Source organism: Armigeres subalbatus, chromosome 2 (assembly GCF_024139115.2).
Source record: "Armigeres subalbatus isolate Guangzhou_Male chromosome 2, GZ_Asu_2, whole genome shotgun sequence".
NCBI classification, from domain to species: Eukaryota; Metazoa; Arthropoda; class Insecta; order Diptera; family Culicidae; genus Armigeres; species Armigeres subalbatus.
Genome location: NC_085140.1, coordinates 416114900 through 416140762, shown reverse-complemented (window position 1 = coordinate 416140762; position 25863 = coordinate 416114900). Strand labels below are relative to the sequence as shown.

The window sequence follows — 25863 nt, the reverse complement described above, 5'->3', positions numbered from 1 at the left end:
TTAATTTTTCTCTCGATCTGTGCGGTAAACCTAACTTCGGAACAATTGCGTTTGTAGTTTTTGTGTTTTACATACTGAGGACTTGAAAAAACTGTATTCGTTAGTCCACTTTTCAAGCTGTCAACTTGATAAAGTATACCAAATTTCAAAAATGTTAAAAAACACCAGCTCCCATATATCTAGCATCTTTTTGACTATTTGAGTTCTGGCTGAATTTTAGCCAATTTAGTGGGGCAAAAACGATAAATGTTTACGGTTTATCACCTCAAAACACAATTTTCATGGTTTTCTAACGCTGACTTTTTTGACTACCACAGCAGATAGGCTGAAAAATCTGTCAACGATAAAAAAGAATGTCTTAAAAGTGCGACAGCGGCGTGAAACCTCTTTGTGTCCGCTTGAAGGCTACCTTCAAAATACATATTGATATTAGATGTATCAAGCCGGGCTTGACCTCATCGCTCAACAAACCGATCATTTGCCTAGTAAACAATTACAGATTTCGTCATTAGGTTTAAAGTACGGTACCGCACTGCCGTGGACCGCCGTTCGAGTCAGTGAGCCCTTTAACACTAGGATTCATTCGTTCAGAAAATCGTTGTAACTAAATTTTCAAATGGCTATATCTCAGTGGGTTTTCAACCGATTTTCTCAGTTTTTTCACCAACCTCTTAGCCATCTCTTCTAGTTTCTGGACATTGCAAAATATTGTATCTAGGGGTGTTCAATTTTTCACTAGAGCTGTGGGAGAAAAGCAACGGATTTAGAAAAATGCGATTTTGAATATATACTTATATTTCATTACCAAAAATTATATCTATTCATATAGTGATGATGGAAATGATAAAATAACAAATAAAAGACATCACCTGGAACATAAGAACACATTTTGAGCATCCCTACTATGCATACGATGATAATTCGGTACCTTTAGGAACCATTTTATACTACACGATGTATAAAGCTTCAGAAAATGTTTTCAAGCATGTTGTCTACTGTGAACTTGTTAAAATAAATGTAAACTATATACGAAACATGTGTGATAATAAATTATGATGTTCTAGGATCTCCGAACTGTACTGGAATTTGAATCAAATGGTCTACCGAATCAACCAAGGCATCCATGATGTCCTCAGCCGCGGTGTCAACCCAAATATGTTCTCCGAGTATTTATCTTTCACTTGCGTCTCAAATCCAGGCATATGAGTTGTTGTAAGATCTCCAAATTGTCCTGGAGTTTGAGTAAATTGGTCTATCGAATCAACCAAGGCATCCATGATGTCCCCAGCCGCGGTATCAACTCAATCATGGCCTCCGAGTATTTATCTTCCACTTGCGTCTCAAATCCAGGCATTTGAGATGTTGTAAGATCTCCAAATTGTCCTGGAGTTTGAGTAAAATGGTCTATCGAATCAACTAAGGCCTCCATGATGTCTTCTGCCGTAGTATAAACCCTACTATGTCCTCCGAGTATTTGTCTTCACTTGCATCTCAAATCCAGGTATTTAAGATGTTGTAAGATCTCCAAATTGCCCTGGAGTTTGAGCAAAATGGTCTATCGAATCAACCAAGGCTTCCATGATGTCCAGAGTCGCAGTATAAACCCTATTATGTCCTCCGAGTAATTGTCTTTCGCCTGCGTCTCAAATCCAGGCATAGGCGATGTTGAAAGATCTCCAAATGGTCCTGGAGTATGAGTAAAATGGTCTATCGAATCAACGAAAGCTTTCATGATGCCCCTAGCCACGGTATCAACCCAATTATGTCCTCCGAGTATTTACCTTTCACTTGCGTCTCAAATCCAGGCATTTGAGATACTGTAAGATCTCCAAATTGCCTTGGAGTTTGAGCAAAATGATCTATCGAATCAACCAAGGTTTCCAAGATGTCCTCTGCCGCGGTATCACCCCAATTATGTACTCCGGGTATTTGTCTTTTACTTGCGTCTTAAATCTAGGCATATGAGATGTTGTAAAATCTCCAAATTGTCTTGAAGTTTGAATCAAATGGTCTAACGGATCAACCAAGGCTTCCATGAAGTCCCCAGCCGCGGCATCAACCCAATTATGTCCTCTGAATATTTGTCTTTCACTTGCGTCGCAGTTTCAGGCAATTGAAATGTTGTGAAATCTCCAAATTGTCCTTGAGTTTGAATCAAATGGTCTATCGAATCGACCAAAGCTTTCATGATGTCCCCAGCCGCGCTACCAGCCCAATTATGACATCCGAGTATTTGTCTTTTACTTGCATTACAAATCCAGGCTTATGAGTTGATTACTTCACCGATGATTTTTATTGTTTATTATTATTATAATAATCATCCGACAGTGTATGTTTGACTTAATGAAACTTTACTCTAAAAACCTAAATTTTAAGAACATCACTTTGCCAGTTGAAGTCTAATTTCAGGCACGTCTCGTTAAATCCGATCATCATTGATCAAATTGGTACAATCAGGTCCTAGTAATGGTGTCCTCGAGGTAAACGGAAGAAGACACTAGAATGGAACGTATAGGCAAGCATATTGATGTGATTACCCGATACACCAACAAGAACTTTGGTAAGTCTGCAAGTTGTACTCCCGGAATTCATCAATGATCATCCGCAGGCTGAACATCTGATCCGTCGTTGATCGACCCTCACGAAAACCTGCCTGGTATTCGCTGACGAAAGACTCTTCTAGCGGTGTTAAATAGAATACGCGAAAGAATTGTGTACGCCGAGTCCAGAAGGGTGATCCCTCTGTAATTGGCTCACTCTAGTCGACGGTAATTGCTTTCAAAAGTTATGAAGAGAATGGGAAACAATCCAAATAGGTTGGTGTTTTGGTTAAACGGAAGAAAGGAGAGATCACTTACTACCTGGTTTATTTCGGTTTTTTCTCTTTGAATCGAGAAAATGAGGGAACCGAAAACATTTCAGAGAGGCTTCGTAAAGCGTGTTGTTTTGGGAGGAGTACGTTAAGTACTACGTAGGACCAGTCACGGCAGCAGAAATCTCACACTCCGGTACACTGTCATCCCTAGCTGCATGATTTGGGTAATCACTTGTCATAAGACAATTGTAACTTACCAGATACGTGAGGCCTTCTTTAGTGTCTCGTACTTGACTCGACTAAATGTGTGCATGAGCTCGGAAGACATGATTTGATACATACCTTCGCTGGAGACATAGTTTTAGGCGAGGTTGATTTGGTTGACAGACTACTTGATCCACATCCAGGGCGATTTGGAGGACTAATAACATCGCATTTTTATATACCAAACATGTGCATGGGCTCGGAAGATTGGATAAAAACATCTGCTGGAGACATATTTCAAGGTGGAGTTGATTTGCAAGTCGTGGTTCATTTGGAAATTAGTTTAAAAACAATTATGTCCACTAAATTGCGTTGATATCGTGGCTGAAGACATCATGAAAGCTTTGGTTGATTCAATAGACCATTTTGCTCATACTCTAGAACCATTTGAAGATCTTACAACATCCCCTATGCCTGGATTTGAGACGCAAGTGAAAGATAAATACTCGGAGGCCATAATTGGGTTGATACCGCGGCTGGGGACATCATGGATGCCTTCGTTGATTCGATAGACCATTTTACTCAAACTCCAGGGCAATTTGGAGATCTTACAATATCTCAAATGCCTGGATTTGAGATGGTAGGGTAGGGATATAATAGGGTTCATACTATGGCAGTGGATATCATGGAAGCCGTGGTTGATTCGATAGACCATTTTACTTAAACTCCATGACAATTTGGAGATCTTACAACATCTCATATGCCTGGATTTGAGACACAAGTGAAAGACAAATACTCGTAGGCCATAACTGGGTTGATACCGCAGCAGAAGATATCATGGATGCCTTCATTGATTCGATAGAACATTTTACTCAAACTCCAAGGCGATGTGGAGATCTTACAATATCTCAAATGCCTGGATTTGAGATGGTAGTGAAAAACAAATACTCGGAGGACATAATAGGGTTCATACTACGGCAGTGGACATCATGGAAGCCGTGGTTGATTCGATAGACCATTTTACTCAAACTCCAGGACAATTTGGAGATCTTACAACATCTCATATGTTTGGATTTGAGACGCAAGTGAAAGACAAATACTCGGAGGACATAATTGGGTTGATACTGCGGCTAGGGGCATCATGGAAGCCTTGGTTGATTCGGTAGACCATTTGATTCAAATTCCAGTACAGTTCGGAGATCCTAGAACATCATAATTTATTGTCACACATGTTTCGTATATAGTTTACATTTATTTCAACAAGTTCACAGTAGACAACATGCTTGAAAACATTTTCTGAAGCTTTATACATCGTGTAGTATAAAATGGTTCCTAAAGGTACCGAATTATCATCGTATGCATAGTAGGGATGCTCAAAATGTGTTCTTATGTTCCAGGTGATGTCTTTTATTTGTTATTTTATCATTTCCATCATCACTATATGAATAGATATCATTTTTGGTAATGAAATATAAGTATATCTCCTAAATTGCATTTTTTCTAAATCCGTTTCTTTACTCCCACAGCTCTAGTAAAAATTGAACACCCCTAAATACAATACTTTGTAATGTCCAGAAACTAGAAGAGATGGCTAAGAGGTTGGTGAAAAAACTGAGAAAATCGGATGAAAAATCACTGAGATATAGCCATTTGAAAATTTAGTTACAACGATTTTCTGCACGAATGTATCCGCGTAAGTTTTTTTAGCGAATCAATCCTAGTGTTAATTTCGGTATGATCGCATGTTCCATGCTATGCTAGGTGGACTACCAGAGGCGGTATAGACATGACCAACAGTTAGGAAGCTGAAAATTTTGATAGCTTCTACCACCGCACAACTCTTGTCGGTGACCTTTCACACGCAAATGAATGGTAATGATTGTATGTAATGCCTATGACCTTCACTTTCGACACCTAACCCAGTTTTAGTCAGCGGGAAGGTAATTCCATTCGTCAGTCGTCAGATTTGTGTGGATTAATGACAGCGATTTCACGCCCAGCTGCTGGTGGACAAGATCTGATCTGTCAGGCAAGCCGCCACTCCAATCACGCGCTCTTGACTGATGATATCAACTGATCTTTCCCGGAACAAAGAATTCTGTTCAGTCCGATGGTTGAGAACTCCATAGCTACGCACTAATAAAATTACACCATTTACGCTAATGACCATCTCGTTAGCATATCTTGACTATAACACTTATTTCCAACCATTGAGTCTGGATCTATTCTCGAGTTCTCAGTTGTTTGGTTCGATCGCTCCCTCCGCTTGGCAGATGGGATATGATATGCACAAGAACATTTAGACCTGTCCGTTTATTTTAGGTATATCTTCTGATTTGATTTATCTTCATCTATACAAATAGCAATGTTTTGAGAATTATAAGCACTCTTGTTATGCTAGCTTCTAAACGGTTTTGTCAGGATAAATCTGAAATAATTGATCAACCCTTTCAACGTTGCATTTACAATAAATCATTGAAATCGTTTACCATATTGTTGATATCCAAAAGATTTTAAATAATTTTGAGTTTTATTTTGTGTGAACATGTCTTCGATACATATAAGAACGTTAACCTCTGTTGGCTGCCCTAGTGCATTGCATGTTCGTTGCAAGTCCCGTTGCGGCGACCATCGTGCCGGCACCGCCGTATTGCTCTCGCAGCTTCCACGTAAGTGTTTATTTTCGCATGCTCTGTTGGCCGTCCGTTGATTGTTCCGCGGAAACACTCTTGCTTGGTGTATGGGATGTACTCAATATGTAATCTAAGGTATGCGCTGCATGCAACTGAACTGGGCGCATGTCTGCCAGACTCTACCCGATGATGCGACCAGCAAGCTGGCCGGGCCAAGTGGTATCATCGTTAGCTGCAGCAGCAGCTAACGAACGCAAATGATTTACAGTGCACTGTTATCTTTAGCGATTATAGTGTTGCCCATTACTGCGAGTCGGAACAGTTGCTGATGCGACAGCGGAGTAGCTACCGGAATTGGATAACGAGGTAGTTGGTAGTGATTTGTAAATATCAGTTTCAAGCATGGGTATGACTAAATAGTATATTGCAACTGTGTGCATTGAAGTTCATAAAAATCCTATATAATCTACGCATGACAATATCAAAATATCTATCAAGTGGCTCAAATATCGTATGAAAATCTTCAACGGGATTACGTTTGTGAACCTCTAAAATTGAGACCAGTATTAATTATACTTCCAGTTGGATTTGCGAGTAAAGGCGTAGGATTGCCAAACCAAAGAGATCGACGATTTTTACTAGACCGATTATCAATCTATTGCTGCTTCCAAGAAAAAATACGAAACCCTATAACAAGTAGTAATCGACCGTACGCCATCACATCTCAATTATTCGTGCTATAAATAAGTAATAGATTCACAAAACTTCTAAATATTGAACAAAATCGATTGGGCGCGAAGAACCAAAATTTATTGTTTTGAACCATCATAATTGCTAGAGGGGTGTAAGTGACATTTTTGTCAAAATTGAGTTGACTATAGCAAAAAAATGGTTCTAGAGCTTTGCGGCAATATGCTGATATAGTTTGTACGATATTTATAATAAATTAATTTTTTGAACCTCCATACAAATTGTATGAAACGAAAAAATATTGAAAAACTTTGCACCCATTTTTCAAAAAATTAAGTTTTTGTCACTTACACCCCTTTGCGTTTGACCCTCTCAATTATTAAATTCCTGCCACCGGTGCCGGTGTTTACATTCGCTCTTAGATCATTTTTTTTAGTATAGCAAAAATCGTGAGTCTATATTAAGTTTTTACTTCAAAATAGTGAATATTTCTAAAAAGTGCATAGTTTGCAGCAGCTATCGAGCAAGTAAGTGCAGTACGTGTTTCAGTCGTCGGAAAAATAATAAAATATCTATTTGGTGCTCGGTGGCTCATGCGCATGTATTGCGCTTTTCTCCGGTCGAGACTAGTGCGGTCGTCCGGTCTTCTCGTGGCGAGACAGCGAATACGTGTTATTTTCCATCCCACAGATCGCATCACTTACCGTAGTGAATCCAGATAAATTATATTTTGTAAATAAAACGATATCCTATCTCAAGACAATCGTGGAGATGCAGAGGTATACTCGATCTCTAGTAGCAACGAGAGTCGGACTATCCTTCTTCTTCTTCTTCTTATTGGCATTACATCCCCACACTGGGACAGAGCCGCCTCGCAGCTTAGTGTTCATTAAGCACTTCCACAGTTATTAACTGCGAGGTTTCTAAGCCAAGTTACAATTTTAACATTCGTATATCATGGGGCTAACACGATGATACTTTTATACCCAGGGACGTCGAGACAATTCCAATCCGAAAATTGCCTAGACCGACACCGGGAATCGAACCCAGCCACCCTCAGCATGGTTTGGCTTTGAAGCCGCGCGTCTTACCGCACGGCTAAGGAGGGCCCTCGGACTATCCTTACCTTCCTATATGACCGTAAGGACGTGGACGGCGCCATCATTGACTTTGATGATTAAGAATGGGTAGCTAATCCCAACCCAAGGCCCATTTATTGTGTTCTCTGTACAATTTCGCAAGTTTTAGTCAATCACAGAGTAGAAACTACGAATTGTGCGGTCATAATGCCAATGCTCACGCTCATTTCCAAAAAGTGAAGTTTGATGAGCATTCCATCAATATTTACGGGTAAATATAATTTGCGCAAAACTCTACGGTTTGGATCGATCAGATACTTTTGAATCTGACGAATTCCATCCATGTTTTTTTTTTTTTGACTAACAGATTTAGTTTACAAGCAAATGTTATGCATTTCTTCACGTAAATAAGGCTGTTACGAAGTGAATGTTATCGTTTCTATCTGTTACAACTAAAATAAAAACTCCACATTCAAAATTTACAATTTTCTTGAAAAAAGAATATTAATTTTTTTTTCAAATAGTGCAAAAATTCCAATAACATAAAAGATTTTTTCAGAAAGCAAAAATATATAATCAATTTTTTAACGCAATTATAAAGGAAGAATCCATAACTTGTTGAGCCAGCAAACGTTGTCCTGCATAGTAGGTAAAAATGCGCGTTGTGAACAGGACATGTCAAATTTTCATACGAATCTTAATTTTGGTTTTTCACGGATTACTCAACCTTACTCGTGATTTTTGCATGAGGAAATAACATATGAACCCGTCGGAAACGATAACGAACTTATCTTCTGAAGGAATGAAGAAAATACATTCAGCCGTTTTCAGCCTTTCACAAAAAAAACAATGTAAAGCAATAAAATATAAAAATTCCTATGAAAAAAAATATGCTTTTTTAAATTTTTTAATGTGGATTTTCATTTTTTTTTCCATAGATGACTTCTTTAAAAACATTTATTGTTGGTTTCTGCTATTTGTCTATGGAAACTTCATTATCAACTATCATAAGACGAGTTTAGTACTTTCCATTTAATTCCATCACGTTTTGTAATCTTTACAGATACATATTTCGACATCAACTGTGAGGCCGTCTTCAGTGTCTCGTTAGTCGAGTCAAATACGAGACACTGAAGACGGCCTCACAGTTAAGGTCGAAATACGTATCTGCAAAGATTACAAAACGTAGTGGAATTAAATGGAAAGTACTAAGCTCGTCTTATGACAGTTGACAGACATTTCGCTAAAAGAGCTCAAATAATTTTTCTCAACTTAATTAGGTTCTTTTGCTATTTTTTGAGTTTTTGCCTTTCTCGTATACTAAGTATGTACGTAAAGGCTATATGAATCATTTGTTTGAGAAACTGCATATATACATCTTACACAATTTCGAGAAAACAATAAAAAAAAATTTTGGACAAATTGCCACCAAAATTTACGATTTCTTTGATGCAGATCAACAGTTTTTGGCAAAACTCAACACTCTGGGGCACTAGGTGGTGCTACTGTACATGAGACTTTTTAGTGGTCATTTCTTTCGAATAAGTCACTAAAAAGTTTTTTTTTTCTAGCTCAAGTCACTAAAGTCACTATTTTCAAATATTTCGATCATCCAAGTTTCGTGCGGTACATCATTCTGGCATGGGAAAACAAATTTCAAATAATGTAACGCTTTGTGTACTCGTCGATAAAGTTGCTTCATAGTAAGCTGATGGATGGTTGTAGAATAAACTCCTAAAAGTAAAATCAGTAGTGTTTCAGTTTCATTCCAAAATTTCGACCACTATTCTAGTATGAATCTAAAGCAAAATAGAACGAAAACGCTGGTTTCCTTAGCATTGGTTTCCATTCATATTTTTAAAATTTTCATTCAAATAAAATAACTGTGTTGCGGCCAAGAAAGGCGCTATATTTGCAAAGTGGATTGATCCGTATGTAAAATGACGCATTCATACACCAAAACAATTGAAAAATATTTAAATCTCGTGATTCATTCGTGTTTCAAATCTGTAGAAAATTGAACTGAGCGTTATACCAGTTTCATGTTTTTGACAGCTGACTGGTGTAAAAATGAATCTAGAATAGCTGCTGGGAAATTGGATATTTGAGTTTCATATTCAAAATGACAGACCCGAAAAATTGGAATCACTGCCGATTTCACTCTAAGGCTTGTTAGTTTGAAAGCCGCTCTAAACTTCTTATTTCCTTTCAATTCCCACCAAAACCTGACCAGCGTTATTAGCTCTTTAATTTTAATTTAATGGACAGATTAAATGCTACTAAGGACTGTTTATAAAGAGGACACTTTTCATTGTATATTTGTCTATCACTTGTCCATCCTGATCCACCTTCAATATTGAATAGAAGCCTTCGGCCAAATAATATACCAAACATTAGTTAGGTGGAATGATTCGGATTTGATTTTTTCTTAGTAAAATTTTTTTCTCCTCCATCTCATACGAAATATGGCCAACCACGTGTCCATCACTAGCATTTGTCAATAAATATCAACGGTTCAGTAAAATTTGATTCTAGGTTGAACAGATTCGAAAAAAAAAATCGTAAACGACTGAAAATATAAAAAATTCGGTTTATTTTATCTTATAACTGCTGTATCTCAGAAACGGTAAAACAAAAAATTGGCGTATACCTTTTCCATTGGAAATTTAACGTACTTTCATAAAATCGGGTCGATAAAAATGTAAAAAGTAAAGTAAATGTAAAAGTCTTGCAGTAACTGTTAAAAATGGAACTGCGGGGAAAACTCGTTTCCTACATTCAATTATAATTCCTCGATGTGTTGTACGTTATAATGCTATCACAGATCTAAAAAAGCTGTTTGCCTATATAGCCAAAAAGGCAACATGTAGTAGGGACGTTCCGATACTTCAAAATATCGATATTTGATTCGATACGATAATCAAAAAAAGTATCGATATCACCGATATATTGGAATGAAAATATCGATATATCGGAAAATCATATGATATTTCTGAAATGAGAATTTTTAGAATATACAAGGGTTAGACAAAAAGGTTGAGAAAGGCAAAATTTTGTCGAAGCTCAAATCAGCATAACTTTGCGTAGAAGAATCCTATTTTAATCAGACCGAGACCATCGGACGCGGAAACTCTTCTAGCAGTATTGGTTGACATATTTATTCTAGTCTGAGGAGAAAACATAAAACATGATGAAAGTAAACGTCACATAAAATGACATGCAGTACAAAAAATGCATTTTGACAATGCCCTCGGAAAATCCGGAACAATTCTCTCTTTAGAAATTCCACGGAAGTTTTTTTTAAATTTAATCAAAAATTCAGAATTTTCACGAAAAAATCCATTGGAACATTCTTAACTAAAAATGGAAAATCTCTTAAACTTTCACGAGAAATGATATTTTTGTTTCACATGATATTCCTTGGATTTTCTGCAGGGAACTCTCTTAGGTTTTCACGGGCATTCTTCAAAATTATCGCAAAAATTTCAATAAGAAAAAAAATTCAAAATTTTCATCGGAAAACCCGTAGAACTATTTATAGGAAATTTTCTTTAACTCCCACGGGGCATTCTTTTGAATTTCGGAATTTCTGTTAAATTTTCATTTCAACAAATCTCTTCCTAATTTCTGAAGGAAATTTCTCTAAATAATTAAAGGAACACGTCAACTATATAAATGAATTCGCGTAAGGATGCAAGGACCAACGGCATGACAGATGTTGCACAATGCTTCAATGCAAAGTGTCGAAATACCAAAACTATTTGTGATGGAAGCACACACCTCACACCATCCGCACAAACGAGAAAAATCATCTTAACCATTAAAAATGCGGTATTTCAGATCCATTTTGAAGTACCTATTTTTTTTCACAAAATACAAAAAATAGTTTTGTGTTACTTTGTTACTTACTAATTCAATATATCGATATCGAAAGCAAAAATATCGATATGACCGATATATCGCAAGTATCGGAACGTCCCTAACATGTAGTGCTAATTGGTTGATTTGTTATTTCTTAAATCCAAGCGATTCTGTCATTTCGCGGTCAAAGTTTCTTGTTTCTTCGTTTGCTCGTGCCTGCTCTGCCATTACAGAAATTTTGACTCCAGTTGGTGGCACACATCCGACGATACAATGTTTGCAATAGATGAGTGGTCCACACCATTCCATTCTTCACATTGTGATCAGAATACCATATTACCCTATTTTTCGACATTCCACAGATTTTAAGAAAGTGCGATTGCGTTGCGTTTGACATTTCTATTATGGAAATCAGATAGCGAAACGCAAATCTGTATCCTATGTTTAGGGCTTTTCATAGTCGAATTCTGTCCGTCCTTTTGCATCCTTTTGTTAGATAGTTCTTCAAGCTTTGTTGGTTAGGATTTTTGGGTCTCTCTGGTGAATCGGATTAGAAATTTTGGGTTCTTAGTAAAGAGCTAATTCCATGAAATAAAATTCATGTAAACAAATAAAAATAAGAAAAAGAACCCGCTTCTTAAAGAATCTATTTTTTTTGTTTCTAGCCAACAAGTTTAAAATTCTAGTTGTCCTAGCTGTTCAACATCTAAAATGATAGAAAAAAGAGTATTATATGTCATAACACACTAGAAAGTATAACTGACTACCCAATTTGTGATTTTCATTTGACTTAATTCCATCTGCAGAACTTACGTAGCCCTTAAATGCGTAATGTTGTTCTAAAACAACAAACCGAAAATACTTTTATTAATAAAAAATTTAATAGCTGTTTATTTTAAATATATTCTCAACATTTTCTAAAAAAAATCACCTTGCGCCTTCAAGGGCTAAAATTAGAACATGCAGCATCGATGTCAGTTGTGTGTAGAATCCAAACGGGAGGCTTCTTCCTTTGGTTCCACCATCAGTTCGGAGTAGCTGAATTTGAATAGCAGTTTTGTTTGATAATCGCCTACATGGGCGTATAGACTGTTTAGACTACGAGCTATATCACTTCGCAAAACAATGTATGTATCTTTATATGAAACGTCATATACTTTGTTCCAGTAAAATTTAGATCTCTGAACGTTGACACCGAGATACTATTTTCAAGTGATTATGTTTGTAATCTGAATAGGCTGTTAGTTATACAAGGACAAATGAAGAGGATAAAATCATTCAGAATTATTTAATTAAAACTAATCAATCATCATATACATATTTCATGTTCCACTGTAATTATGTATGAAATTAAATCATACCTTTTTTCTTTTCTTTTCAGGTATGCTGAATCCTAGCACTAAAAGTATTTCGCAAGTACACTATACCTTTTTGGTTATAAACAATAGGAAATTCATTAGCGTGGAAGAACGCAAAACGTTTGGAAAGTTATCGAAAAAAAAAAACTTTTAGATTATTTATGCATTATTTTACAATGTGTGATCGAGCATCTGCCCTCTTTTACATGCAGAATATATTAAGTTCCATTTCCATGGGGATAGCGGTTGAAGTTCAACGGTTTACGTGCACCTGTCAAGCAAGACACAAAATCGAACAACAGTATGCAACAGGTGCAACCTTCGGTAAACGATATGTTCGCCCACTTTGTATCGCTGTATGAGATCATTCACTTGCGAATCAAACTGCACCTGGAAAGGGTGGATATTAGCGAATCTTATTTCAATCAGCTCATAAATCTACATACAACGATGATGGTTTATTTTCCTATGGGCGTCCGAGAAAGCAACATAACCACCAACGGAAAACGAGAGCGATATATCCTAAGCTCAATGTTTTATGCCATTGTGTCAAGTGGCTAAGAAATGTCAATTTTTCAATGAATCTTATCGTGAACGCTCGACGACGCAAACTCCTATGTATATGGGCAAAACTGGTTCCATTCGGTAACATTGTTGCAATCGTCGAACGGAGATCCTTGCATCCACGCAAATCTCACATGGAAATGTGATGAAATGAATCATCCTACTCGGTTCCGGCTCGTCGTCTTTCCCACACGAATAAATCAATAGCAATCGACGAGATGGTCCTGTAGATGTGCACGATGATAATAATTCAATAAAGTTGTCGCAAAAGCATATTACCATTTGTGCTACAATTGTTGCGCTTGTTTGTGACATTTGCCCGGTTAGCGAAAGTGTTTAAATAGTTCCAAGGTATACTTGTGACGTGAAACCTAAATTTGCTTTACAGTTTGCTGTAGCACGATATTAATTGGCCATATCTTTATGAATACCAATTAGGGGAGGACGACGAATAGTGCCCGTTCGGCCGAGTATGGCGGTGGCGATCGTGAGTCGTTTCATAAAAATGTATCCGTTTGGATAGCCATAGAAGAGATGTGGCAGACATTTGGATAACCATGGGGGGATTCACGAACCGGCGGCGATTGTGTTTGTTTATCATAAATGCATAATTTCTGTGTCAGTTGGTTTGTTGTGCGATGGGAGCGGGGGTGAGAGAAAACGCGAGAAGCGGTTTCAGATTTCCTTATTGTGTTTCCTGCTGCCTACATGGCACATCAGTATCGAATTTGAATAGATTAGACCACGCGGGTACCAGTGCAGAAAATTAATGACTCCAGGTCGATAGCCGTATTTGAGCACGAAATAAGTGGAAATTGTTAAATGGCTTACTGAACATTCATGCTTTGCTGATGGGAATTGCATTATTTACCACTCCATGAATATGGATTGTCATGTGCTCAGCCGTGACAGGGCTGAATCTAATATCAAACAGACTGTGATAAATGTCCAATTTAATCGATAAAAAATTTGAAAGAGTAAACGTTGTTTCAGTGGACCTTTTTGTTTGGACAGGCTTCTGAATGCCCTCATTGCATAGGTATGTAGTAAAACAAATTTTCTTAGTAGAGAGCCGTGGGTTAAAAGCAGTTGAATAAAGATACAAAAAAAATGTAAATTTGTAAATTGTTGCTACACAATGGATTGGATACATAATTTCCATAGAATTGTGAATGATCCTTACCCAAAAACATTCTAGGTTGGATCAAGAGTCTTATCTTACTCGCCTTCTCCTATTTGACAATCCTGTGTCTTCGCTAACTGAAGACCTCCACATTATTTAAAAAATGTATTTTGTTCTGTTTTATTATAAAAATGCATTTTCACTTCAGTCTTTCCCATATATTTTAATTTAGTAAATATTTTTCAGACGAATGAATGTTAGAAAATATCAATATGAATTATGAAGTTGCTTGCAATTCCTATCCCAATTCCAATTAATTTGATTTTGCTGGAGAACGTTCGTAAATCTGAAGAACTCAGAGGTATCGTAGAAAATAATGCTTGATCCATCTGTTAAGGAAACAAAAAATGTTATTTGTATATTTGACCCGTATTCAATACGCCGTAACAATTACCATACGCCAACTCTTCCTCTTCCCTAACGCTGGGCGCCAGTACAGTGTCTGCTTCCACGAGCTGTTCTATCTTTTCCTAGAGGGCACAGACACTTGCTGTTGTGCCATAATGCAATGCGAACTACTTCTACCTTGTGTTCTAGAATGCGTAGAATATCTACTTAGTGTGACGATTACAAATTCCCACACGATTTACCGGTCGTTTGTCGCCACCGGTCTCGGTTGCCGTGTTGTTGTCATTCGCCTAGACGTACGCTCCTATACCGATTTCTAAAGAAATGTTCCTACTTGCTATTCAAAGTGACGTTTGTTCTATATTCAGCGTACTGCATTTAAAACGTGATAAAAATAAAACCACATTCGCTTCCAAAGCTCTGCAGGCGGGTAACGGGTTGCGTAGGAAATTAGATTGGTGAATAAAAAGTTAATTTCAGCGTTTGCTATCGAACCTCCGTTTTTTTTTCTTGAAGGAGAATGGATCAAACTTGAAGAATGTAGTTTACCTTCCCTGCGGCAGTATCACGATTTCGCTGTTCTCCGATCGTCAGAATCGTAAAGTATTGAGTTAGTGTTGCTGGCCCCGTTGCGTATTCTGCTCTCCGATAGGTATGATAGCAATAATAACTCATTCACGATATATGGCGGTAACGACGGGGTGGCGGCAACCGAATTCGTCGATCTTAGACCAGTTGTGGAAAACCTGCTGTGCATGGTCGGTATACAACGGCCATTAATTACAAACTGGGTGTGCGATACTAGCTATGGCAGAATTTCTCTTGGACTGTGCAGCGCAATGCTGCATTCCAATGCAGAGGTTTATTGCTTATTTGGGTTTGTTAGCAACAACTCATAAAATTAAACCAGATTGATTAAATATGAAAATGTTGAGAATTCGTATTTTACATCAATAGACTTCAATTGATAATTTCTTTCTGATAATCTACTGAAAAACTTTGTGAAGAAGTATACAAACAGTTCCTTATAACGACTGCATGAGGTCATAAATAAGCCAAGAAATGATGAGAACCTGTGTGGTGAAATTATTTCCAGAATCAACCTACATTCGTGATTCAATATTTGCATCATCATCAGTAAGAGCAACAGAACGATAAGCTATAGATCGGGTAATTGCCGCTGCACCGTTAATCAATCCCAGCAAAAGCTGGTTTATACAACCGGAACACACTTCTCGTCTCGCTGGCGCTGATCTGGTTCTACAGCTACAGCAGCCTAATGAATACGGAACAAGCTGGCAGATCTTGTTTGATCTTAAATACCAACCTGCTTGAGGAGAAATGCACCGCAACAAACAAATGCGATACGCCCGTTTTTTTTTTGCGATGCCGTCATACTCGTCATTGTTTACTGCCTGCTGTGGAATTAATTTAAACCGTATCAATGTACAGCACGTAATTTTCTCAATAAACAATAATAATCCGTGAACAATTTGTGCAAACGGTGTGCGAAACAGTCGATCGCGTTGTTTTTTTACGACTGAAATTGAAACGTAACAATTTGATTCGATTAATTGGATAAGTGGCAGTTTTCGACAATTTTTCTTCATTTCATTCATTTAGCTTTTGCGGTGGTAGAATACCCGACATCAAAAATAGATGGAATTTGAATTCGCGATTGCATTGGCAATTGTTTGTTGGAGGTGGAAGTGCCATGATACATTATGAAAAGAACATCAATGATTAGGAAAATACACCTCGGTTCGAAAATGACCAATCTGTTTCAAAGAATACCAGTAAAGCGATGTCCCCGATTATGGTCCACCCCGCATAACTTTTGTCACTTACCGGATACGACATATCTGAGTAATATTAAACTTGTAATTTGACAGCAACACTACTTACTTACTTGATACTTGATATGCTACATCTCTTCGATGATCCAACGCCGAATGGAGTATCCTTCTCCACTGGACTCGATCCTGGGCCAATCGCTTCCAGTCGCCCAAAACATTGAGCGCCCTCAGGTCCTTTACAACTGCAAAAGGCCATCGTGTACACGGCCTTCCACGAAGCCTGCGGTATCTTCCGGGTTCTCTACTAAACATTATTTTTGCTTGACGTTCTTCCGGCATACGAACAACGTGTCCAGCCCACCGTGGTCTGCCATGTTGTATAAGCTTAATAATATCCAGCCCTTTATACACCTGGTACACCCAACCAGCGGATGGCAGATTTTAATACAGTTCTGCATAAGAACCTTACAGAAACTGTATAATAATTGGGCATATACAATTTCAGAAGATTTTAATACAATTGTTGTATTGAAATAATACTTACCGATTTGTATATGCCCAGATTGTATACAATAATTGTCAGATTTGCTTTTTTGGTGTACAATTCGTAATTCATGCGGTGCCGTCAGATGCTTGCCAGATGTCAGATGGTCTCCTGTTCACCGCAGTCTCCTGTTGTCCGTAGCACCTTACGTTCAAACTCTCCGAAAACTCTTCCAACCAGTCTGCTTCAACATGTCTTGGCCGTATAAAGCCACCGGAAGAGAGTAGTATACAGCGCGAATTTTGTCTTTGTTTGCAGACTACGGGACTTAAGCTGATTACGAAGTTCGTAATCAATAAGCCCAATTTGCAGCTGCAATACGCCTTTTCACCTTGCGGGTAACATCATTATCGCACGTCACTAATGTTCCAAGATACACAAATTCTTCTTCGAAATAGTCATTATTTCAAGTTTATACTTCATTTCAATGTAGACATTGTTACTCAATGAAAGTTTATTTAGAATTCATATGAATGATTAACAATTGTGTAACGAATAAATCAATAGCTAGGCGACTCCAGTCGAGTAATCTACACAGTTTCTATGTGAATCTTGATCGTTGGTCCATAATAATTTTCCGAGCTGATAATCCTTCATAACCTCCTTAGCAACCCGTCTCTTGCGACTTTTATTTAACATGTTTTATCGTGTAAAACTCGCAAGTACTCAACGGTGCGATAAGTTCTCCAATGTTTGATTGTTTCAATACAGTATGAGACGAGAAATTCCGTTGTATAATAATAATAATAATAAGGAGGATAATACTAATAACTAGGAGAGGAGGATGAGGCAAGAGCGAGCGATACATCGAGAAGGATTTCTGTTGTGTTGGATGCATCAATCGCAAGTAACCGTCGCGATTCGATTGCACCCGCCGCTCCAGGACCAACAGTGGAATTGCAACGACAGCAATTGAAGGACGAACTAGCCAATCATATGGGCACAGCAGTTACACAATTCCGTGGGACAGACCCCATGTCCCGACACCGGATACCCAAGTTGCAGTACTCCTATCGGTTGACGAGTACAGTAAGAATCCTTAACCAGGATATTTTGCCACAGTACTTGGAAACCGTGGAGAACCTTGAGAAGCTGCAATTTATCGTGTATTCGGCTGCAGTGTCTGTTGTAAGAACGTTGGGATTCGAAGGATTCGAAGAGGAAGGAGCAAAATCGAATGTTCAACATCAACGAAAGGGAGTTCTACAACCACATCCGAAACGAAAAAGCCGACTTTGACGAGAGCCTTCCGGAGATTGGAGGGGTCACGCAGTTTTGGTCCAATCTATGGGAGAACCCCGTCATACACAACGGCGATGGGGTGTGGATGGCAGAAGAAGAACGATATTGTGGTGGAATTGGAGACATGACCGCTATTAACGTGACCGCCCGAAACATACGTGAGGTTACCCGGTATACCAGGAATTGGGCTGCACCAGGACCCGATTTTGTTCATAATTTCTGATATAAAAACTCACAACGGTCCACGGGCGGATGGCGGAATGCTTCAACACGGTACTAGATAACCCCGGGCAGCTACCGGAATTCATCACTAGGGGTGTCACTTATCTACTGCCGAAGGATCGGAACACTTTGAACCCAGCCAAGTAAAGACCAATAACGTGCTTTTCGAGTCTGTACAAAGTGATGTCATTGGTAATAGCGAAGAGGGTGCAGAACCATTGCGACGTCAACAACCTGATGACCGAGGAACAAAAAGGTTGTCGATGCAACACTCGGGGCTGCAAGGATCAGGATATCATTGGTGCAGTCGTTGTTGGGCAGGCCACCCACAAGCAAAGAAACCTGAGCATGGCGAATATCGAATATAAAAAGGCATACGACTCAGTACCTCACTCGTACCTTCTCAAGGTACTGCAGTTGTATAAGATAGACGGTAACGTCATCAGGCTAATGCAGTACGTCATGAAGACGCGTCACCGATATACAAACACTATGTGTTTCCCATATCCAGCAGTTGCGAAGATACTTCGTGGGAAACCAGAACCGCCACGAAATCTATCGCGCTGTGTGTGAAGCTGATCACGGATTCAGTGCGCTGCATCTGGCGCAGGAGGACTATCAGCTGAATTGCGACATCAAATCTGTCGACGAGATGATCGCATTGTGGAAGCAGAAGGAGTTGCATGGGATGCACCCCCATCAACTGGAGCTGAAATATATTTACGAAGCGGCGTCGAATACGTGGCTGGTGCGGGGTGAACTCTTCTCAGAAACAGAAGGATTCATGGTATTCAGTAGGAGAGACGATCAAACATATCGTGTCCGGGTGTTCAGCCTTAGCTGTCTTAGCCTAACTCGGTCGTAGCCAAGATTGTGCACCAACAACTTGCTTTAAAGCACAACTTGGTTGACCAGTTTGTCACCTACTACAAATATGTGCCTGTCACGGTTCTGGAAAATAGTTTCGTGAAGCTGTACTGGGATCGCGAGATCATAACGGATGTCCTCATTCGTGCCAATCGGCCTGATATTGTGGTCTACGACAAAAGGATGAAGCGGGTAACCCTCATCGACATTGCTGTACCTTACTTACTTACTTATGGATCCTGTACACCTCCGGTGGTGCAAAGGGCCGACTTGAAAGATCTCCATCCTGAGCGTTGCCCGGCTATCGCTTTAACCTGTTGCCAGGTTAGATTTCGGTCGACTTCTTTAATTTCTTTATAGAGGCTTCGTCGCCATGAGCCTCTGGGTCTGCCTCTGCTGCGATGTCCCGCTGGGTTCCAGTCTAATGCTTGTTTACAGATTTCGTTTCCGCCCCTACGTAGAGTGTGGCCGACCCAGCCCCACTTCCGATCCCGAATTTCTGTTGCTATCGGCCTCTGGTGACAACGACGATGGAGCTCGTTGTTTGAGATCCAGTTGTGAGGCCACCAGGCCCGAATTATATACCGCAGGCATCTGTTAATGAACACCTGCAGCCGTTGAGTGTTCTCCACTGATACACACCATGTTTCGCTAGCGTATAACAGCACAGATTTCACGTTAGAGTTGAAAATTCGTATTTTGGTGCGTTCACTTATCTGCCTGTTTTTCCAGATATTTCTTAAACTCGCAAAGGCAGCCCTTGCTTTCTTGATCCGTGCGCCTATGTCGATCTTGGTACCGCCGTCTGACGCCATTTGGCTACCAAGATATTGGAAGCTTTCAACATTCTCCACTGGTTGCCCGGCTACTGTGAAACTGGAAGGAGTCACCGTGTTTACATCCAACGATTTGGTTTTGTTGACGTTGATGACTAAACCTGCCGAAGAGGAGCGCTCGGCAAGGTCGTTGAGCTTACTCTGCATATCAGAGCGCCGTTGCGCGAGGAGTGCAACGTCATCAGCCAATTTGAAGTCGTTTAGGTGCTCCATGGTTATAGGCTGCCATTGCTGTACCGCTAGACCATAATGTCCAAACAACATTCTCCAACAAGATAACGAAGTACCACGACTTGGCGGGGAGTTGAAGCAGATGTGGCACCTGGAGGACGTGCGTATAATTCCGGTTGATATCTCAGCAACCGAAATCGTCCAGAAATATCTTCTGAGCTCTTTAGGAGAGCTGGAACTATTTCATAACCTCCATAGCATCCAAAAGACAGTGGTTCTTGGAACTTGCAACATCGTAAGAAGATTCCTGAACTACCATAACTAATACATCCGGTGCAAACGTTTATTATAGGAATTTAAGTCAACCGGCAAATGAGATCCACAGAGCCTAATCCCTTTGGCATTCAGATTGCCCGTGGTAGGTGAAAGTTCCCAGCACGCTTGATGAGGAAGCGCCAAAACTCTATAATAATAATAAATATCAGTAATGTTGGTTGAACAGAATCTTTATTGCGCTTCTCTGAGTACCTCTAAGTACAAGGTGTCTGCAAATTATTCTTACAACAATGTAGGTTCACAGTAATATTTTTGAACAAATAAAGAAAATAAAAAAACAGCATGCATTGCATGTTATTATAATAGGATTATATGTACCAAGCTTAATTTGTCATTTCAAAATGATCCATGTATCCTGAGTTACGCGCCTTCGACCGCGTCGGAAAATAATTTCAATAGCTACACGTTTTTATACAGATACTTCTCAGGCATTTTTGATGATTGTGACATGATTTTAAACGTCTCGGTGATATACTCGGTATTTTGCTGGCTGTTGTTTTCGAGATAAACCATACTGAATAATTAATTCAATTTAAATTTGATGAGTTGGAAAGCCATTCCTTTTTGTTCAAAAAACCTGGAAAAAAGCATTCACAAAGACTAGAAGTCGTTTTTCTACATAAGAGTACTGGGGCTTCCAGAAAATACATCTGTTATAGCCTTCAGTCAACTATTGCCTGCTTTTGCTCTGTAGTAGCAAACTGTCGAAATCTGTTCGGATAATTTGTAGACACCATGTAGTAACTTTTTTATTCTTTGCAAGGATTGTCATTTTGCGATTCAACGATCTCTTTGGGTGTAGAAAATTATGATAGAAAACTGTTGTTTCCAAATGTTTTCGTGCTAATAGATTTCGGGGTGGTGTCCCATTCGGGGTACCCTGATTTTTCTAAAATTAGATTTCACGACTGCACTGGAAAGGGTAATATCTGCTTGATTACTACTATATGCAACAAACTACTATCACAACCAAGCATAAATTCCCTTCATGCGAAAAAGATCGAGGAGTTGGTTGCCTGATATAGAAAAAAGGCGCTTTGCTCTTCGTCTTATGACAATCACGCGGCTCCACCCACTACCCCGAATGACAGTACCCCGGAGTAGTACTCCATGTAGTAGAATGGGATTTTACGGAACAAGAATTCATCGTATTACACAGGATTCTGTTTTTACACGATTTTTTTCGCTCATATTTTTGATCGTGTGACTTCAATTTACCACCAACCTCTCGCAACATGTTTCAAAAAATCTAGAATAAATCAAAGAAACATCACATGATAATTAATATGCGTTAAACATTTAGGATGAGTAGAAAGTTGACATAATATAAATCGTGTAACAACAGAAACAAGTGTATACTGTATTGAAACAATTCCAGTTTGAAGAACGATATGCTCCGTCGAGTACTAGCTAGTATTACACCGTGAAACTTTTTTTAAAATGACACAAAAAGGAGGAGACGAAGGGTTGCTATTGATCATTTCGTAAAAGAATTGCTAATCATTATTAACAAACTTGTATTGAGTAACAACTGTTTTCATTGAAATTAAGAATACACTTGAAATAATGACTAATTCGGGGTACTGGCTCATTCGGGCAATATCCCATTCTTGGTAATGGCATGCTCCAAATAGGTATGTGCATGACAAAACATTTAAAATCACAACATATTTTTATCTGTGTAGACTTATGGCATTTAATCACATGACAAGGCCTATGACAAGTACATATTCACGAGCGGAACTTACGTTTGGCTTGTGACGTTATTAAACGTCACGAAATATCATAAAAACAGTTGAAGTGTAACGCATAGGCCACAATCAAGATCTCAAAAGTTGCATAAAAGTAGCATGACAATAATACATCAAGCAATTATAGGATCAAAAATCTAAATGTTTACAAAATGGTCAGACTTTTCAAATTTCCGCCAACGTGCTTCCAAACGGTATTAAGTACCTAACAACTGCCGTTTTAATAGCAAAGCACTAACAAATCCGCGATGACGGACGGATCCCGGAATGTACTTGCCGATCGACGTGAAAGGCCACATCATACAGCTACTTTCAACGTACTAAGCCAACCGGCCGGCGCGCGGCAGCAGATCTCTTTGCGGTGCCAGATGGTATTTTGTTTCCTCCACCGTCAGGCCGAGGAAAGCTCGGATTCCACAAAGCCAAGGTCAATGTCGATGACTGCAGCGAAGATGCTCGTGACCGTACGGATGAAGTCGAGCTCTCTCGGCGGTAAGCCCGCAGCGAGGTGTGAAGTGATCGTTGCGACGACGGTATGTTTTTTTATGGAAGGCACCGAACTTTAATGGCGATAATGCCGTAATGGATCATCTGTACTCATTTCTTTATAATTGTTGTTTTGGTAGACGATCGTGCTCGAAATGGTGATGGTTATTATTGAGCGGCAACCCTGTTTTGTTGTACTAACTAACCATCTTTGTTATTATTATTCTAATTTTGGGAGGTCTATATTACTACGAGAAGCGTGATCCATGCGGTTCACTTAAGTACCTATGTGCCGGTTTATGAGAATTTGCATTTTGGAAGGCCTTGAAAGCTAAAATCAAGAGCAGCTCTATCCAATTGCTGCTTCAGGTATACCGGTGATGGTTTTTCACTTTGATGCGAGGTTAGCTTATGTAATTTTAATTGCAGTCCATAGGTGAGACATGGGAAATGATCGTTAATGAATAGTTGCCAATGCCAATTACCAATAACAACAATTGAATTAAAAACAAATTTTTCATGATCAATGTGTTCATTGCAATGATGTGTCAACTTTTAAAATCTATATCAAATGGGGCACATATGTATCACAATAGAACTAACAAATGGTTGCAGTGTTCGAAATACCCAACAAGGAGAAAAAACGAGCCATCCTTGTGTAAGAGTGTTTTACTATAATTTTTATTATTTATTTGGGTGTTGAAGGATCTGTGTAATGTCACATTATTATTCGTAGGGCGTAATTGATTTGTCACCTACAAATACTGCCATTATTCTATTCGATGGTAAAACCCGTCCATGTCGGATTCATATTTTGTGTTGTTATACATGTTGTTCATTTTAACCTCGATTTCAACATCAAGACCAGTCGTAACTCATCAAGCTTCAGCTAGTAGCAGCCCCCTGTGGGAATTTTTCACGATAGCATCGCCAACCCGTGGAGTACCCCCACCGTAATCATTGCTCCTGATCGTTAAACTTGCTGTGATTTCAATTAGCAACCACTCTCGTTCGCAGCCAACAGTGACGATCGTCGTCATAATCTCGATGTCATTTCCGTCCCCCGGATTTTCCTCATTTAATTGATTTCAATGTTTCTGGTGATTCAGTGATTCATGTTTCTGTGAGTTGTACTGTTTGCTCCATATGCGGCGTTATTGTACAGTGAAAAACCTCGAACAAGTTGTGGGAACCTCCCGATAAAGGCATTCTTATTTTGTTCTCTTGGGTTGTGTGGATGAGGACTAGCCACCATGAGAGATAATTATGACTAAATAACCTCATCTAAGAAGCGTGGAAATCAACTTTAATGACTATTTTTTGTTACGGTCATAAAATGACAAAACAGTTACAAACAATGCTGTGCACATATTTTCCGGCCTCTCAAGATCATGATTGTTAAAAAATATTTGTCTTCAACAGTATATGTGCCCTATCATTACTCCAAAACATGACATTTTTATGCTCCCCGGTTAATCCCCTGTTTCTCCCTTTTCTCCTCGTTTCAGTACGGTTTACGACAGCTGGATCTGTCGCTTCTATCGCAGCTGTGGGCCCTGAACGAGTCAATCCAGGAATTCCGCACGATGCTGCAGGAGCAGGAAACGCTCTCGCCACCCTCGCCAACACCGTCCAACTCGGACGTCAATTCGGTTTCATCGGACGACGACGAAGACGATTCGTCCAACACACAAACGGTCGGTGCGGGCCTGCTGACCACACAGAACCTCATTGAGTCGGTGGCGGCCGCTTCGGTGCTCAGTTCGTCCCAGTCCAGCCGGATGAGGGCACCACCGCCTCCGCCGCCCAACCGGAAGGCACCCTCCCGGCCGGTTTGAACGTAATTTTAATGTGACGCGATGATCCAAAAAATTGCAAAACAACAACACTCTCTCATCTTCAAATTCTAGCCAATATTTCAATTTCAATTACATATTCAAACATTTTCGGCATAAATGCGATCTCAAACGCAACTGGGATCTAAAAGCAAGCTAACACAATTCAGGAGCAAAGGTGACCGTTAGGTAAGCGATTTTTTTACGGTAATGCGAAAACGAAATTAAGTCAATAGAATCAGACAATTCAATGCAGTGTGTAAAGTAGAAGCGCAATTTTATTGCGTGACAATTCGCCTGTAGAACAAATCGTAAGAATTGCAATTGCTCCCACATCTCTTGTGTACATATTAACATAACATAATTATAATAATGTTCATTCAATTGTGACTACACTTAATTGAATAATTAATTAATGATAGGCGAACCATTGTTTCAAAATATTGAAATTACAGACCCGAACAAGGCTGAGTAAAACACTTTGAAAAAACAAACTTTGCTTTTGCTTTTTATTGTAGAAAAGTTGAGAAACTAATTTTTCTTTCTCCAGAGGAGTGAACACGTCGATAAACCATTTCTTGTTAATAATCTTTAACACAGGGGTTAGACAAAAAGTTAAGATATGTATGCAACATTTTGTTGAAATTGAAATTAGCATAACTTCGTTTAGGGATCGTCTGGGTTTTTTTTTTGGGTTTTTCAAGTCCTCCCCCCCACACAATGTGAGATGTAAGATAAGGTGCGTAAGAAAACGACTGGCTCCCCTCCCCTATAAGTGCTTACCTAACATGTGTACGGCCCCTTAGTATAACCCGGTTTAGCTGATACCGAAACCATCGAATGCAGAAATCTTATTCTAAATCTTAAATTGATCTTCGAATGCCGTAGATGTTCCGAGTCTTCCGAGTAACCTGCTGAAATCAATCCCTTCGGAATCCTGCGCGGTATTCGCCGAGGACTCCTCACGCGATGTCATTATGTTAAACAAAATACGCGACAGAATTTTGTACAGTTCATGAGAGGGATCTCTTTAATTGACACA

General features: G+C 39.2%; 1 protein-coding gene and 1 long non-coding RNA gene across 5 annotated transcripts in view; one reads left to right on the top strand and one right to left on the bottom strand.

The window, feature by feature from the left end:
• The window catches only part of LOC134213397 (AF4/FMR2 family member lilli-like), a 227331-nt gene extending 202016 nt beyond the window's left edge, over positions 1-25315 (top strand). For all 3 annotated transcript variants that reach the window (XM_062692431.1, XM_062692432.1, XM_062692430.1), the window contains one exon: positions 24495-25315. In XM_062692431.1, coding sequence (XP_062548415.1) covers positions 24495-24824 — 330 coding nt within the window. In that variant the 3' untranslated portion in view covers positions 24825-25315. The remainder of the gene's footprint in view (positions 1-24494) is intronic.
• Positions 12704-16194, bottom strand: LOC134217694 (uncharacterized). Of its 2 annotated transcripts, XR_009981131.1 has the most exons (4): positions 15285-16194; positions 14978-15155; positions 14782-14920; positions 12704-14716 (listed from the first exon to the last, which is right to left on the bottom strand). It is a non-coding gene; the product is annotated as an uncharacterized LOC134217694 (long non-coding RNA). The 2 variants fall into 2 exon arrangements; XR_009981130.1 differs by having other exon boundaries at positions 14782-15155.
• Positions 25316-25863: the final 548 nt, after the last annotated feature.